The following is a 15,245-nucleotide window of genomic DNA, read 5'->3' as shown; positions in this document are numbered from 1 at the left end:
TGAACACAAAGTTATGATGACTCAGTTTAATATAGTACGTAGTGTATGTATGCATGTAAAATCAAAGCCATAGCATAATGCTACCATGGCTGTTCGCTTTATTGATGATTCATTCAATTATTCCGCTACTCTTAGATGTAATACTGATTTAGATTTATTTCACAGGACATTTTAACCAGAGGGCTCCACGTTGGCACAAACGGTACTACTGTTGCCTTGAATCCGGCCCGGAGTCGTTCTGCCTGGAGCGACAATCAAAAACGGCTGGGTGGATTTTAAACTGACTAGGAAGAGCTCTGTCGTAATAGCTTTTATCATTGTTCCAGAATTTTTATTTGTTTTTATTTTTGTCACTTTGGCCTCGCGTTCCCGGAAGAGCACATCATCTTTTAACGGAACGATATCTACTGTCACAGCACTTCTTCTCTTAACAAATAAAGTCTCTTCGCAGCTAACTCTCCTGTGTGTGCTCCTCGTCATGCATTCAATGCTTGGCGTGTCACACCATTTTACCAGGTCTGAAATTTGTTCTTACAGTTTTTATCCGCACAAAGAGATCTTTTCAAACCCGCTCAACAGCATCCATGTCAGACAGAGGAGAAGGTGACAGAATCTGCTACCAGAACCCTTGCTAAAGGAATATGGTAGTTTTTATGAAAGCTGTGAAGTAAAAAAGAAAGAAAGAATGAAAGACAGCTGTTGTAAATGGGATATGTTATATTTTGTTGAAGGCACATAGAAGGTAACTAGGAATAATCATAATATCCTGATTATATTGGAAAAAGAAAAGAAGTAAAATGAATAAATATGGTATCGCACTAGGGGTGGGCATTTGTTGTTTCGCATCCTATTATCAGTTATCGTGATACATTTCCTATAATATTAATTTTGATTTATTGCTGACATTGTCAATTTCAATTAACAATGTTCAAAACCCCCCAAAAGTGTTCATATTGTCAAGATTCACCCTTTTTACTATTTTCTTCACTGTTTGTTGACTGTAAGCATCAGTAAATACCAACAAATTGGAAAATGTAGTTACTGTGCACAGATTAGTGATACAAATGGGAATGTTTTTCAGGAGCAGACCTGGTGTTTGTGGGGCTGTAATTGCTGTGACACACAATCATAGCCAATACAGTTTCCTAAAAAAATGTAATAATGTATTTCCCGGACTATAGAGCGCACCTTACTACAAGCCGCATCTACAAAAAAATTTTTTTTCAAAAGTGGGAACGTGCATATAAAAGCTGCACCGGGCTGTAAGCCGCATAGTTCAAAGCGTGGTAAAAAAAAAAAAGTAGTGGCTTATAGTCCGAAAAGTACGGTAAATAGCATTGAAAGCTCAAAACACTGTCCTGAGCCGTATGCAGCGAAATTTCGTTCTGTATACACCCTGTGCATGCAAAATGACAATAAAGTCAGTCTAAGTCTTATCGTCACTTTCATTGCTATCATAATAGTACCGCCAAATATTGTGATAAAACTTTAAGTACATGTCGCCTACCTGTACAGTTGCACCTTTGAAATAAACTTTTGATTGACCAATTGAGGTCAAGCATTGCACCAGTCCAGCACACAAAGCGCTCCTCCACGCAGGCAGATTTCCAGGTACATACATGTCCTCTCCAGTGCACACACTTCATCCAGATGGCCCAAGCCAAGGTCAGGCCATGCATGTGGAAATAGTGAGTGATGTGGCAGAAGTTCCTGAAGACAGTTCACATGTCACTGTGTATTTATGCATCCGTGTATTTTATGCAAGGACGTGACACTTGTCCCGACTCAGACACGCGGTGCAGAGGTACAGCTGACCCGGACAGCTGGTGGTTTTATCCTTAGCTGGTTACCCGTGGAGGCAGATGACAAGTTGGGATGTAGAAGAAGAAGAAAAAAGACAGGAAGGCGTGCAGAGGTGTTCAATGAGAGGGCGGGGCGATCAGCATCAGAAAAGATGAAAACAGAATGAGTAATACAACCGGGGCATTTTGTTTTCCTTTCTTAAACATTGAAGCAAAATGAAAATGTGGATAAAAAATATTTTATTATAACACTCCTGCAAAACTGACACCAAGATAGAATAGAAAACCAAACACAGGTTCAGTGCTTGTTCACATACCAAGAGGAGCAAGGACGAATCACATTACGCATATCTAAAAGTTTTATGCATTTGTTCATCTGCTTCAGGTTTTTTTCAATTATCATTTTATTATTATTATGTTCACACATTTGGCTCTTTGAATATTTTATTGTGACATTCTTTTCCCAAACAGAATGAAATCTGATGACAATGCTTGGTCTGACATTTTTACATGCATACCATTTTCTTTTGCTGAGTTAAACAAAGAGGGGGAAAAATTAGGGCTGTGCGATATACAGAAAAAAATGAATCACAATTCTACTGCTGAAAACCCTAACCCATTTGTTTCTGACATATTTCTTTGACTAAATTGTAAATTGACAGAATTTTCTATTTATACTGATTAATCAAAACATTTTACACTACAGTCACAATCACTAAACATACACGAATATGTAGCTCCTCAAAGAATCAAACCCACAACCTTGCGATTGCAAAATATCTTTCCATTTTAATTTTTCACACACTAGATAATCTGACCTAATCCAAGGTCAGAAATTACCATCATGTTATACTGGGACACAAGTGGTGGGATTTGTTCTTTAAATGCTTTTTGTATTTTCGCCAGAGAAGCTCTGTGTAGTTAGTACGATATGAATACGATCAGAGGTAAAGAAGTCGGTTAAGGAGGTTTGAAAAGCAACGGAGCTTGCAGCTTATATGAAAAAAACCACGACAGGCAATCAAGAATGCCGAGAAAAAGAAGAGAATCAGTCAGAGGAAAGGAGTGGCATGATATTCAGGGGAAAAGCAGGAAAGAGATGAATGGAGGGGAAAAAATAGAAGCATGCTTGGCAAGACTGAGGCAAGAGAGGCTGAATGGCAACGGCGATTTATATAGGAAGGCAAAAGATCTAAATGGAGATGAGCTGTCGAGAGAAAAGAAGAGATAAAACGCAAAAAGCCTACTGCAACAAATTGACACTCATTCAAACTGACGCAGCAGAGATAAGTCCATGTCGGAGCAAGCATGACTGGACAAGAATAATCATCACACTTACTGATGTAGCTTCGAACATTTAGCCAGACTCCTCTGAGACCGAACCTAATTAGATGTAGAGACGAGCATTGTGACAGCACAAGAAAGAGCCTGTTACTCAGAAAGTGCGTGTGCGCGTGTTTCTGCGTAATATTTGAACAAATATGTTTCTCTCTCTCGACGATGCGTGCCCAGAAATCTCGTTTAGCTCTGGATAATTTAGTAGGGTTATGCAATTCCGAACCATTTGGACTGGTTTATTTCAGCTTGCTACGCTTCAGAGTTAGACTTCCACAGTCACCTCAAAGTGAACTTGACCCAGATCCTGCGCAAAGTTAATTATTCCTTTCTTAAAATGACGGGGCAAGCTTCAATAACGGTACATCAATCTGTTAATTACGGATTTAAATGCTAAACGACAAGGAAGCTGTTCCATGAATAAAACTTTCAGGAGATCTCACACTAAGTCCTTTCCTGGAAAGAATGTCCTTTCTTTTCTTTAAATACTAAACTAATGTTCATTAAAACATTGATAAAAATTAACATTTATCAACCAATCAAATTAGTTACATGCGATTCAGAAATAATGATATTATTAATCACACAAAGTTTGGCTGCAATAATTATTATTTCTAAGTCAAAAGACAAAAACAAACATCGTGCTAACGCCACCTCTACCTTTTCACTGGTAATGCTTAAGAAATTGAATGAAATGGGTGCAAACACCAGCAATAAAACAGTAAAGTCTTTTTACTTTACTAATGTTTTTGCTTCGTGGTTTTGCCGCCTCAGTCCCTTTCAAAGTGGAGTAACAGTCACTTTGGCTCCAACAGCGATTCTGTTTTCCCATACGTCGCTCCAAAAAAAAAGTGTTTCACTTGAAGAAAGTCCCTGAGTGATGCTGAGCATGTCAGCGGTGTGGAAGAAATACGAAAACAAAGATCTTTGCTGGAACTTTACACTGAAATACAGAATAAAATCTGTACTTCCTGAGGTCTACATTGCATTATACACATAGTTTAAACTCAGAGAGACGGGATGCAAAAAATCTATTACCGTGCAGACAAAAGTATCTCCAGGCAGCAGTACATTTTATTTGATTTAATTTCCCTTTGGGATGAATAAAGTATGTTGTGCTTTTAAGATGGGGCTCAGAGCTTACCAGTCTTGTGCTCACGGTTCCTGTTATGCAATAAGTTGAGAGTAAAGTCTTCTCGCAGTTTTTGGCATGGGCAATATGTTCTGGGTCAGACGTTTTTCAATAGAGTTGAGAGCTCTTAACTAGGCAAAACATCCATCCATCCATTTTCTAACACCCTTGTCCCTAATGGGGTTCGGAGGGGTCCTGGTAAAGTGACTTTCCGGGCGAGAGGCGGGGTTCACCCTGGACGATCGCCAGTCTGTCGCAGGGCAACACAGAGACAGACAGGACAAACAACCATTCAAACACACACCTAGAGAGAATTTAGAAAGACCAATTAACCGGACAGTTATGTTTTTTGACTCAGGGGTGGGGGGAAGCTGGAGAACCCAGAGAAAACCCACACATGCACAGGAATCAATCAAGAAAAACCCCGGGAATCGAACCCAGGACCTTCTTGCTGCAAGGCAACAGTGCTACCAACTGCGCCACTGTGCAGCCCACTATGCAAACCAGTTTATTCTAATACACTAGAAATGAACTGTACAGTTGCAAGAGGCTAAAAGAAACAAAGGAGTCACCCCTACGTGTCACTGAAGCATGTGTCTTCGCAGCAGGAGAGAAAGGTCCAATGCTAACAGCTCTGACCCGGCCTGACAGTATTCTCGAAATAGGAAAGAATGGCAACGTTTGTCAACTCCTGCAAGGACAACCATGATTTTCCAACTAGGTGAATTAAATCAACTTCGTCACGAGGAGCAAGGCCAATGTAGGCCTGTATGCATTCTTTCTTTCCTTCTTTTTGGGATGGATCAAATTGTCCATATCTGTTTTTTTTTTTTTCCATGATGGGAAGTCCACCTTTTCTAAAGTATGCTTAGTGTGAAATCTAAATACACATATTATTTATTCGTAGCAATGTAGATCTAAATCCTGTTATGTCAGAACGTATGTTTATTTCACCTTATATTGTGGGTAAAACAGCAGAGTGGTTTGAGGCAATGAAAAACCAAATCCACGCAAACAGGCAGAAGAAATAAACCATCTTTATTTCTGAAGTTTATTTACAGATATAAGTTTGGAGCAATGCTACACATTCGTTTTGTGATCTTAAATCTGAAAATTGTAAATATGTTTTATAGGTTTTCTTTTCTCGTAAATCAGAAAATCAGTTTTGGCACTTATTATTTTACTGCTCGTTTGCAGGTGGACGGTTTCTGGGGAAATTATAAAAGTGAAACTACTGCCAGGTGCAACAAAAGCTCACAGGCAAATTTTTGCCTTGTTGTCCCTGAAGAGGTTTATTGTGTCCTACTAATAATAGTGTATATAAAGGGGATTACCCCGTGTCATAATGAGAACTGTTGAAGCTCAATACCCATTTTAATAATCAGACTTTTATGACAGAAATACAAAATTACCTCAGTGGATAGAAGAAGGTAAATTAAGAGGAAAGTCAAAAAGAGAAATTGTGCTTCTCCATTTGCATCTTAATAATAAAAAAAAAATAATAAAAAAAAGATAATTAAATTTACACTTAAAATCCTGAATAATCAATAAGTCAGTTGTTCTCCACAGAGCACTTTGCTTTATGAATGCAGGTTTTCTGGTGCTCCTAAGGGCCAGATCATTTAGTTGTAAGACTCTACCTTGACCTGTGATGAAGTCTATAGCTAGTGTGGCTTTTCCTGTCTTTACTATTTTCTCCTACTACTCTCCATGTATATATTATTAGCAATTCCTGCTCAAATTAAGGGTATACTCTCTTTGTTTTGTGTTTGCAATGAAAGTAGGCTTACTGTTCATCTTTCCTGTATGAATCCATTGGCAAGGCTGTTACTGCCTTTAACTTTGTGTCCCATTGAATGTCCTCCTGTCCCAGTAGTTATGTGTTTTTCTTCTGTCTTTCCTTCCTGCCCACTCACACACTGTCGCACTCACCACTCATCCTAAACCAGGTTCTGTTCAAGAGTTCTTCCTGTTAAAAGAAAGTGGTTCCTCTCAAACAACGGCCAATGTTTGCCAATCAGAGCCAGGAGAAGTGTCTTAGCGCTGTCAAACAACCTCATGTATGCGCTGCTAAATATGCTAATGGTGGAGAAGTAACTCACCGTTACAGCATAATCGTATATCCACCGTCATCGGTGGCTATGCTAACTACCCTCAGCATAGCCACCTGCAGCAGTGAGCAAGTGGGAGGCTGTGAGCACTGCACACAAGCATGATTGACAGCAGGATTGACCCTCCTCCTGGCTCTGATTGGTTGTTTCTGACAAAATGGTGCATTTCTGCAGTTAGTGCTGAGAGCTCTGGCAGAAAAGCGCAATTTTTTCCACACATTTTCTGTCTTATACGCCACAGTGACACCTTTAACAAATAGGTAAAATACATATTTTGATCAAATATACATGCTGCAGCATTAAGTCCTAGAAGATGAAATTAATTGTGAACTAGTGCTAAATAAATGGAATAAATTGAAACAAAACCTTTGGGTTTTTTTTTTTTCTTTGAAGGAGATATAGTGGAGTGAGCTGGATTCCATCTCTATAGGAGTAACATCTGAACCAATGCAGGAAACATCCAGCTTCATTAAATCTCCCCTCAGGTCCACAAGCAGCTCCAGTCTCTGAACTACAGAAGAAACTCTCTTGTGTGCAGCTCCTGGCGTTTCAGCATTAGGCTCCACTAATGGCTACTTCCCCGCACCACAGCAGGTTCGACAGACAATAGAAAGACGAGATTACGCTTCCCCGAGTGAAATAAAGCGTTTTGTGAACGCGAGATCCATTGGTAACATATCTCTTAGGATTGTCTGTTTAACCTCTAACTGTCAGGGGGAAAAAGAGATCAAGGATGTTTTTCTGGGTTTTTTTCTGTTTGTATTTTGTGGGACACCTTGCAGCAGCTTGGAGTTATTAACTGAACAGAAGGTGAACCCTGCCACCTGGTGGACAGATAAAACATTGACAACCAACAACACAAGTGGGCTAGAAAGTCTTTCATTTTACAACACCTTATGTGAAATAATCTCAACATTTGTGTGTGTGTTTATGTACCTTCTCTATGCATGCATGACAACATGAAGTAGACTAAACAAACACAATGTTTTTGATTTGAAGACATTCAAGACATTTGACATCTACCAGGCTATAAACGTACAAAACTATTTGTAACACAAAGAAACAAACAAAACCAAGGATTTGGAGAGGCCTAGTTAAAGTTATGACTTAAATCGTATTGGTATGTTGTGCTGTAATCTACATTAAAAATCTGGCAAAGAAAAACAAGCTAAATTTTCTCCACAGTGATGTAAAATGTTTATTGGTAAACACACACACAAGAAAATATGCATCCTTTCATTTGATGGATTATCTTAATTCATCAAAGTACTTGTGAATCGGCATTTAAAACCTACTGAGAATCGCTGCATTTGACAAGAAACACCACGAAAGGAGTTTCAACGACTTTAACTCATGAATAGAGTTACAAAGAAATACCAAGGAAAACCAAAACCACATTACACAAACAATACAAAGTGCAGAAATATATAACACTGTTTTTTCTTAAATAAATTGGTAAACAATACCTATAAATATCTGGTGCAATCTGCAATTTCACAGGACGGATAGCAGCAAGCAACAACGTACACCGGCGGGATAAAGGGCGACTTGTTCAGTGATACATTTCAGCGGTCGGGTTGGTGTGTCAGTAAGCTGGAGAGAAGGTGGGGAATTCTCAAGTTCTCCTGGACCATTTGCATCTTGATGCAGGAGAGCAAGACTAGAAGGGCCGACCCCAGTGGCTGCTGGGACAGCGAGAGTGGAAGGTTTGTTTATTGCACGAGAACATGAAGCTTAATGCTGGTTTAGACCCTCTGAGATTCTTGCTTCTCGATGCTGTGCTCGTTGTTTGTGTTCATGCAGAAAAAGGTTCTGAAAAGACCCTAAAGCCTGCCTTCTAATGAGTGTGCAACGCCCCTCCCGCACTAGTTGGCACCCCTGCTAAGGATATTTAAAAAGACTAGAAACGAATTCATCTTTAATCGCAGCAGAATAATTTTACACTGGAAATGTGCCCTTTAGTTTTAGTACATTTATTCAGTGTAGAACATTTAGAAATATCCCTTAGCTATTTGTAAATCAGGAACTTTAACTACCACAACATGACTAAGGCCAAATTCTCTTCAAAATGGGAAAGGCAAAGAGAGCAGGTTTAAGAAAGGCAGATCTTGAAAAGTTTGTAAATAACAGAGTTTAGGTTTTCTCTGCTAAAGCAACAATTAAAAAGGTAAAAACAACCAGATGAAGACTTGCCATGGCTCACAGTGAGAAATATGGTAAGGGAGTTGAAAGGAGGCTGTTGCCACGTTTCCTTAGCAACCATAAGTCGTGATCTACATGCCAATCAGTCGCCTTGGAGGCATCCCAGGAAAATGGCTTCCAACCTTTACAAACGTAAAGATGTGGAGTTTGCACGACGCTGTGGCGAATTTAGTTCAGATGGGATTGTGATTAAAGATTAACTAAATGGTGAAGACAAAACCTCCTGGTGGATGAATATTTGGATAAGCACTACATGCCCACTGTGGTGCAATGGGTCGGACTATTGGACAATCTGAAATATCAGAAGATTTGAATTGAACACCTGGTGACTTTTTTGGCAGAAAACTGAAATTGAGCTAACATTGGATAGTTGTGCAGAATGATGATGAAGAGAATTTGGCCACAGAAAAGGTTGATGGGAAACAAAATCATCTTTCTTCCAAGGCCATCTCAGTCCTGAGACGTAAATCCTATAAAATACAAATAAAAAACTAAATTGTGGGGCAAAGAGGATAGGATGGAACTCTGTCCAATTACCCAAAAAGGGTTCTTCAAACATAGGGGTCAAGAGTGGCTAATGGGTTTTTGCTAAAAACTCCCAATTCCCAATCGATTTCTCAAATTCTTTTGAGTTTGGGAATATCTCTGCTTCAATAAAAGATTCATTTACTTCCTGTCATTTTACCCGGGGTGGCGATAAGTGTGTGGATGGGCACTGTGTTCATCCCGTGTGTTATCGTGTTATACAATAAGATTGTAGAGGGTGTTGCTTTGTGCACTAGATGTGTAATTCATATTATTATATCCTATTTGTTATACAAGTACTATGTCAACTTTAAACAGCCTTATGGAGTCTGAGAGTCGACTGTAGTTAGGCAGAGGGGGATGAAGGCACAGAGGTGTGCTGGAGTACAAACACACTCTGGTGACTCAAGCAGGTTATTGTTGAGAGAGCAGGATGCCATTTTAAAGAAAACTCTTATAATGTACTGAACACAAAAAAATTGAAAAATATGGAGTCATTCATATAGAGGAAAATGTTTAGGTCAGCTGTTATTATTATTCCTCAACAACCTATTGTGCGTCAACAAAATGAAAATATAAATCAAAAGAGATTACAGACATACAAAAAGAATTTTGATTGGACATAAACTAAAGGCTAACAAACACGAACAAGGTGCAAATATAGAAAGGTGACCGACTTAAAGTCATAATGACTTTACCAAATATTATAAATACATTTAAAGAATAAACTCTAGCGATGAAGAACATAGTCAAGTGTAATTTAACACTTAATTTTCAATGGAAAATTTGTTTCAGAGAAAAACCTTCAAGGATTTTGATTAATTTATCTATTACAAAGACGTGAAGACTTTATTATGTTATTCTTCATTTTTTTCTGAGAGTAAATATCAGAATCTGTTTCCTACATTAACTGATTAAATATACTGTACATTCTAATTTTTTCTCATTTTCATATCAGACAATGACAACTTAGGCGAATTTTAAAAAAATACAGTTTCCAAATGAAAATTGTATTTACTGAGGGGAAAAAAAAGGTTATCCAAACCAAGCCGGTTTTATGTGAAAATTGAATAGCATTGATTAAATGCTGTGTTTTTGTCTGTTTCAATTTCACAAATTGCACAAAGACCAAAAACAAGATGCGTTGCCTTTACTGTCAAATCACTGGTACGCTGTAAAATCTCGGATGTGAAAAATATTGCCCTCTGAAGTCGGTGGTCACTTATTATGCAGAAAGAATGAGGAACAAAGACAGGAAACAAAGAATTAAAAGAGATCAGCAACATTGAAAGAGACCTGCAGAACACCGGGCAGCTCCGTCAGGCGGTTAGATGTTTCTTCCACCGTTGATGACGTTGCCTCCGGGCGGGGCGATGTGAATGGAGTCGAGGATTGGTCGAAGGATTTGGCCGAACGGTCTGGAGATGGGACAAAAGAGAATTTATTTGAAATAATAATAATCAATGACTCCGTCACAGGAATTAAGCTTTATAATTCGTGGTTAATCATACCAGAACCCATTTAAATGTCTTGTGATTAAGTTGCAGTAAATTTTAAGAAATGTAGACTCTCTGTTTACTGATTTTAAGTGACGGAAAGTCTAGAAAGAGAGACAGACAGAGATAAATAGAAACTGTTTGGATTTCAACCCATAACTCCTATTATTTCACAACGGTCACATCCTGAGACACTTTAAATTGACTGAAATCTGAGAGATTTGTTTTACATTTACACGTTTGAAGATTTGAGGCATTTATGTGTCTCAAATGGACATTTACCACACACACACACACACACACACACATTCATTGATTCATTATCTACACTGCTTATCTCTGGAGGGTCAAAGGGTGGCCAGTCTCTATCTACAGGACCAGAAAGAACATGGACACATCATGCAAAAAGAATCTGTGCTCGGAATCGAACCAGGGATCCAACTTCCAAGTTAATTTAATTTTGGCTTTTGGAAAATGTATGCTACAACATTTACGAAAACATTACCAATGGAAATCCCTAAATATATCTTTGACATGTTTACTTTCCTCACCTTTAAAGGCGCTGAAGGTGGAATTGAGCTCCTTATTTACTTCATTTTAAAAATATTCTAACTTGGGTTAGTTGGTTTAATTAATGTTTTAGAATAGACTCTCTATACTCAGTTTATCTGAATTATATTTGTTCGCCTGGTTTGAATGCTGTCTTTTGCTAAACAAATATACCAATTGCTCCTGTTCTATAAAGTGAATTTAAGAAAAACCTAAACAGATTTAAACAAGTTGCAGACGTACTAATACTGTCTTGTAAACATTTTACGTAACTTTCCTAAAATAATGGCCCAAGTCAATTTGCCAAAAGTGATTTTGGCGACCAAAAAAAAAAAAATCACCACTTCTTTTTTTTCCAAAAGATGTCTTGGGCAAAAAGAATAAAAAATTTGGCAAACAAATTTCACAAGCTGTTATTTTAGGAAGGTGACAATATACAATATGTGTAAAATAGTGTGTTACATATAAATAGTTACATATAATTGGCTTTTTTAACCCTGTAAGAGAAGCTTCGGGTCCTGTCTGTAGCTGGAAGCAGATCACACTGAATCTGTGGTAAAACCTGCGTCTCAGCTGTGACTGGCCTTGTGACTGAACCAAAACTGTGTCACAAGTTTAGCTATTAATGACAACAAAACTCCCCTCAAACTGCCATGTCATTCCAGGAAAACAAATCAGGCCTGCTTATCATAATTCAAAACTGTTTGCTTGCTCCAGTCTTATGGAAATCGTCATCACGCCTGAGACTCGCTTCTTTGGAACCCGGTCACTCACGTGGAGAGGACCTCTGACGGCAGGTCTGTGATGTACGACGGGATGGTCCTGCCTGTCAGGAACTGGGCCACCTCGTTGGTGAACGTGTTGCAGTTGTGCTCAAACAGACGATACCTGTCGCCTCTGAACAAACAAAGAAAGAAAAGGTTTGAGATTTATCCTCTTGACGCGGTAGTCACGACTGAACCAAAAATAGCTTCACTGCAAAAGAGGACAGACGCCCCCAGGACCTGTACGTTGTTTCTCCGAGAGAGGAGAGGTAGTCCATAAAGATCTCCTCTGTCACTTCGGTCTCGCCCAGCTCCACCACCGTGTCCGGAGGCCCCAGCATCGTCCCTCCCTCACATAAACCACACAGAGAAAAGTGTTTTGAAACTGAAATACCACGGGAACAACACTCCACTCATTTATTTTTATTTTTGTTTTTTTCCCTCAGGGCAAAACTAAAAGCTACTTTGTAGGATGTGTAAACACATCAATAATTAGTACAGCGGGGAAGACGGTACTTATGACAACCATAAACAACTGTAAAGTGTTAATGTCATGTGTGAACAGAATTTTTTTCTCTTTCGTTCATTTCACTCTCGTCTTTCTTCGCTCTTTTGAATGTTGCCATTGGATTTTATGCATCTACATTTTTTTTTTATTATAACTAATGACATCATCAGCTTCAATCACGTTTTCCATGTCATATCTATGAAAGTTGGATTTTATTGGTAGCATTTAGACTCAGCATGGTAATTTAATTTTTTTTAAAAGCACAAAAAAGCATTCTGATTAATTATATTTTTTGTGCAATGTTTTTAAAAAGCTGTCAAAAAGTAACTTTTTTCCCATTAATATAAAAAGCAGAAGATTTACAGATTTACTCTAAAAAAAAAAAAAACTGAGTGAAAAAGAGTAAAACAAAAACCAAGAGAAAAAAGTTATTTAAAATTAATCTCATTGTGATGGTAAGAAAAACAAAAACAATACACAGCAAGCAAGAGGTAATGGCATTTGCTTCAAAACAGCCACATTTATGCAAAAATGACATTTAAAACTTTGATGTTCAAGTTTAAAATGTGCAATTAAACATAATTTGTTGCATCTCTAAATCTTAATTACAAAGGCTCGGCCGAAAGTAAGCCATCTTCTATCTTCCACGTGTAAACAGGGACTGATATTGTTGCTTAGCGGCATTTATTTGCTTCCTGGGTAAAAACCCTTCAAATAACTTCAGCTGCAAAAATTATTTTAAAAAAATTGAATTCGGTAGGGGGGAAAAAAATTACGTTAAAGAAATTTATATTTATTTTATAATAGTTAATAACTGAATTCTCAAGGAATTCAATTATTTCTTTACTGTATAACATTTCTCTTAGCTATTTTTTTAAAATAAGAAAGACAAGAGAAAATGCCATTTTGGTAAGGCAGATGTGTGTTGGTCTCCATTAGTCAGGAAATTAGACACCTGTTCATATCTACAGCGAGAGCAGTAAGTTGAAAGTTTACGATAAGCCAAGCTGTGAACAGAAAGGGCTCGGGTTTATCTTGCCACAGCACACAGTAAGCAGGGTGACTAAAAGGGAGGGCAAAAAGTCTCTGAAGCTCACTGTTAGAAGCTGCAAATCTATCTTACCGGTGAACAGCTGGAGATGCCCTCCCCTCCAAAGAAGAACTCATCACCATATGCCACTATAGCTGTGTGCCTGCAAGAAATACGCCAAAGTAAATCCAAGTTACAGACTGCAGAAACGTTGTAGATTTTGCAATGCCCTTTAAGTTACTGCCCTACATGTTGTAGTTAATACTTCAGAGCATACAGTATTTCAACGATTCCGGAAGTCAGACTCACCATATACCGTCCAGCTGTTTACCTGCAACAACAAGGCGATGATTAGTGACGACAGGAGACAGCAGACCCATTCTAACTGGTTCTGGAGAGCCCGTCTAAACCAATGACATCCCTGTTCCCATGATATAATATACAACTACTAACAGTCAGGATTTTAATAAGCTGGGAAAATAATACTTAGGCCTGTAAAGTAAAAAATATATTATTCACATATTCGCATATTCGGCCATTCTGCCTCCGCTATTTTTTTTTATTATAATTATTTAATAACAACTTACCCAACATGATAGGACTAAGGCTGCGAGCCATTCCTCTTGACAGGTCGTAAATATACAGTTGAACATTGTACCGAGGTATATTTTTATCCATTACTTCAACTCTAAATTATCTGGGGGGTTTTATCTCGGTTAGCTGTACTGCGGACCCTTAAACGGTACAGATGACGGGGAGGAGTTAGCAGAAGGGTGATGTCATTACGTCTGCTGACTTCCGCTTTAGCTGCTGTCAAAATAAAACTGATCGCTACAGAGAAAGAGGAGACGTTACATCGAGATTGGTTTTTAAAAGACCGTGTAGTTTTACGTTGAAGGTCAATGACACATTTTTCTGTTTTACTTTAACAGTTGTTTTTTTTTGTGACTTCACACTATTTTCAGCCTAACAGCACGACTAGGGCTCAGATTGTCATATGATTGTAAAGTTAAAAAAAAATTATAATAATAATCGATATTCTCAGCTGACAGACGGTGGCTTTTATCTAAATTATTTTAATTAAATCACTGCTTAAAAGAATAGAAAATGCAATCTCAATTTAGATAGAAAACTATTTGTGTAAAAGAAACATTCCCATTTCAAAGATTGTCCTATTTTCTAAAACAATATGCTGTTGTTGTTTCATCTTTATCATTGTTAAACTTGTCATTGGGATGTTATGTGATAGATCATCACAAAGGGTTGCATGATTTTGAAGTAGGAGAAAAAGGATAAATGGATGGTGGAAGGTGAACCCTGCTCCAGCCTTACAATCAACTCTGACCCACTTCCATGTCCCTGCTGAAGAAAAGTCAACAGCATGATGCTGCCACCACTGTGTTTTACTTGAGCTGTGAATCTCCGCAGCTCCTCTAAGGTTACTATGGGGCTACTGGTAGCTTCTTTAACTAATTCTGTACTTTCCTTGCCTGTCTATTTTAACAACTTTTGCCCCAAATCATGTACATCTTTCTTAAAAAATAAAAGTAAATATTAAAAAACAAAAAAAACGGTTGTAACAGTTATTTGAAATGCAACAGCAAATGGTGCTACTTTTTTGTTGCTTATGTTTTTATCTTGTTCATTTCATTTTCTATAAAAGTTGCTTACTCCTGGTTTAGCTACACAGTCATTTATGATAGATTAGTATTTGGGTAATACTCAACATGAAATAGATAACATAATTCATTTGTATGGCTCCACAACTTTATGCCTGACCTGTTTGCTGTG

At 38.1% G+C, this 15,245-nt stretch overlaps 1 protein-coding gene across 2 annotated transcripts; it reads right to left on the bottom strand.

Moving 5' to 3' along the window:
* Nucleotides 1–7,563: 7,563 nt before the first annotated feature.
* On the bottom strand, nt 7,564–14,231 carry desi1a (desumoylating isopeptidase 1a). Of its 2 annotated transcripts, none has more exons than XM_028042607.1 (6): nt 14,042–14,231; nt 13,764–13,785; nt 13,548–13,617; nt 12,163–12,266; nt 11,927–12,049; nt 7,564–10,525 (listed from the first exon to the last, which is right to left on the bottom strand). In XM_028042607.1, exons 1-6 carry the CDS (start codon nt 14,130–14,132, stop codon nt 10,435–10,437), a joined length of 501 nt encoding a protein of 166 aa, XP_027898408.1. In that variant the 5' UTR covers nt 14,133–14,231; the 3' UTR covers nt 7,564–10,434. The 2 variants fall into 2 exon arrangements, with proteins under 2 accessions (XP_027898408.1, XP_027898407.1); XM_028042606.1 differs by having other exon boundaries at nt 12,157–12,266; nt 14,042–14,229.
* Between the last annotated feature and the right edge of the window lie 1,014 nt (nt 14,232–15,245).

Source organism: Xiphophorus couchianus, chromosome 16 (assembly GCF_001444195.1).
Source record: "Xiphophorus couchianus chromosome 16, X_couchianus-1.0, whole genome shotgun sequence".
NCBI classification, from domain to species: Eukaryota; Metazoa; Chordata; class Actinopteri; order Cyprinodontiformes; family Poeciliidae; genus Xiphophorus; species Xiphophorus couchianus.
The sequence above is the reverse complement of the archived record's forward strand: the minus strand, read 5'-3'. Positions and strand labels throughout refer to the sequence as shown.

Excerpts from the sequence above, each read along its gene's own strand:
- desi1a (XM_028042606.1), bottom strand. The coding sequence starts at position 14,132 with ATGGATAAAAATATACCTCGGTACAATGTTCAACTGTATATTTACGAC. Across the intron at positions 13,786-14,041 it reads CCTTAGTCCTATCATGTTGG|GTAAACAGCTGGACGGTATA; the intron begins GTAAGTTGTTAT and ends TTGTTGTTGCAG. Across the intron at positions 12,267-13,547 it reads GCATCTCCAGCTGTTCACCG|GGAGGGACGATGCTGGGGCC; the intron begins GTAAGATAGATT and ends GGTTTATGTGAG.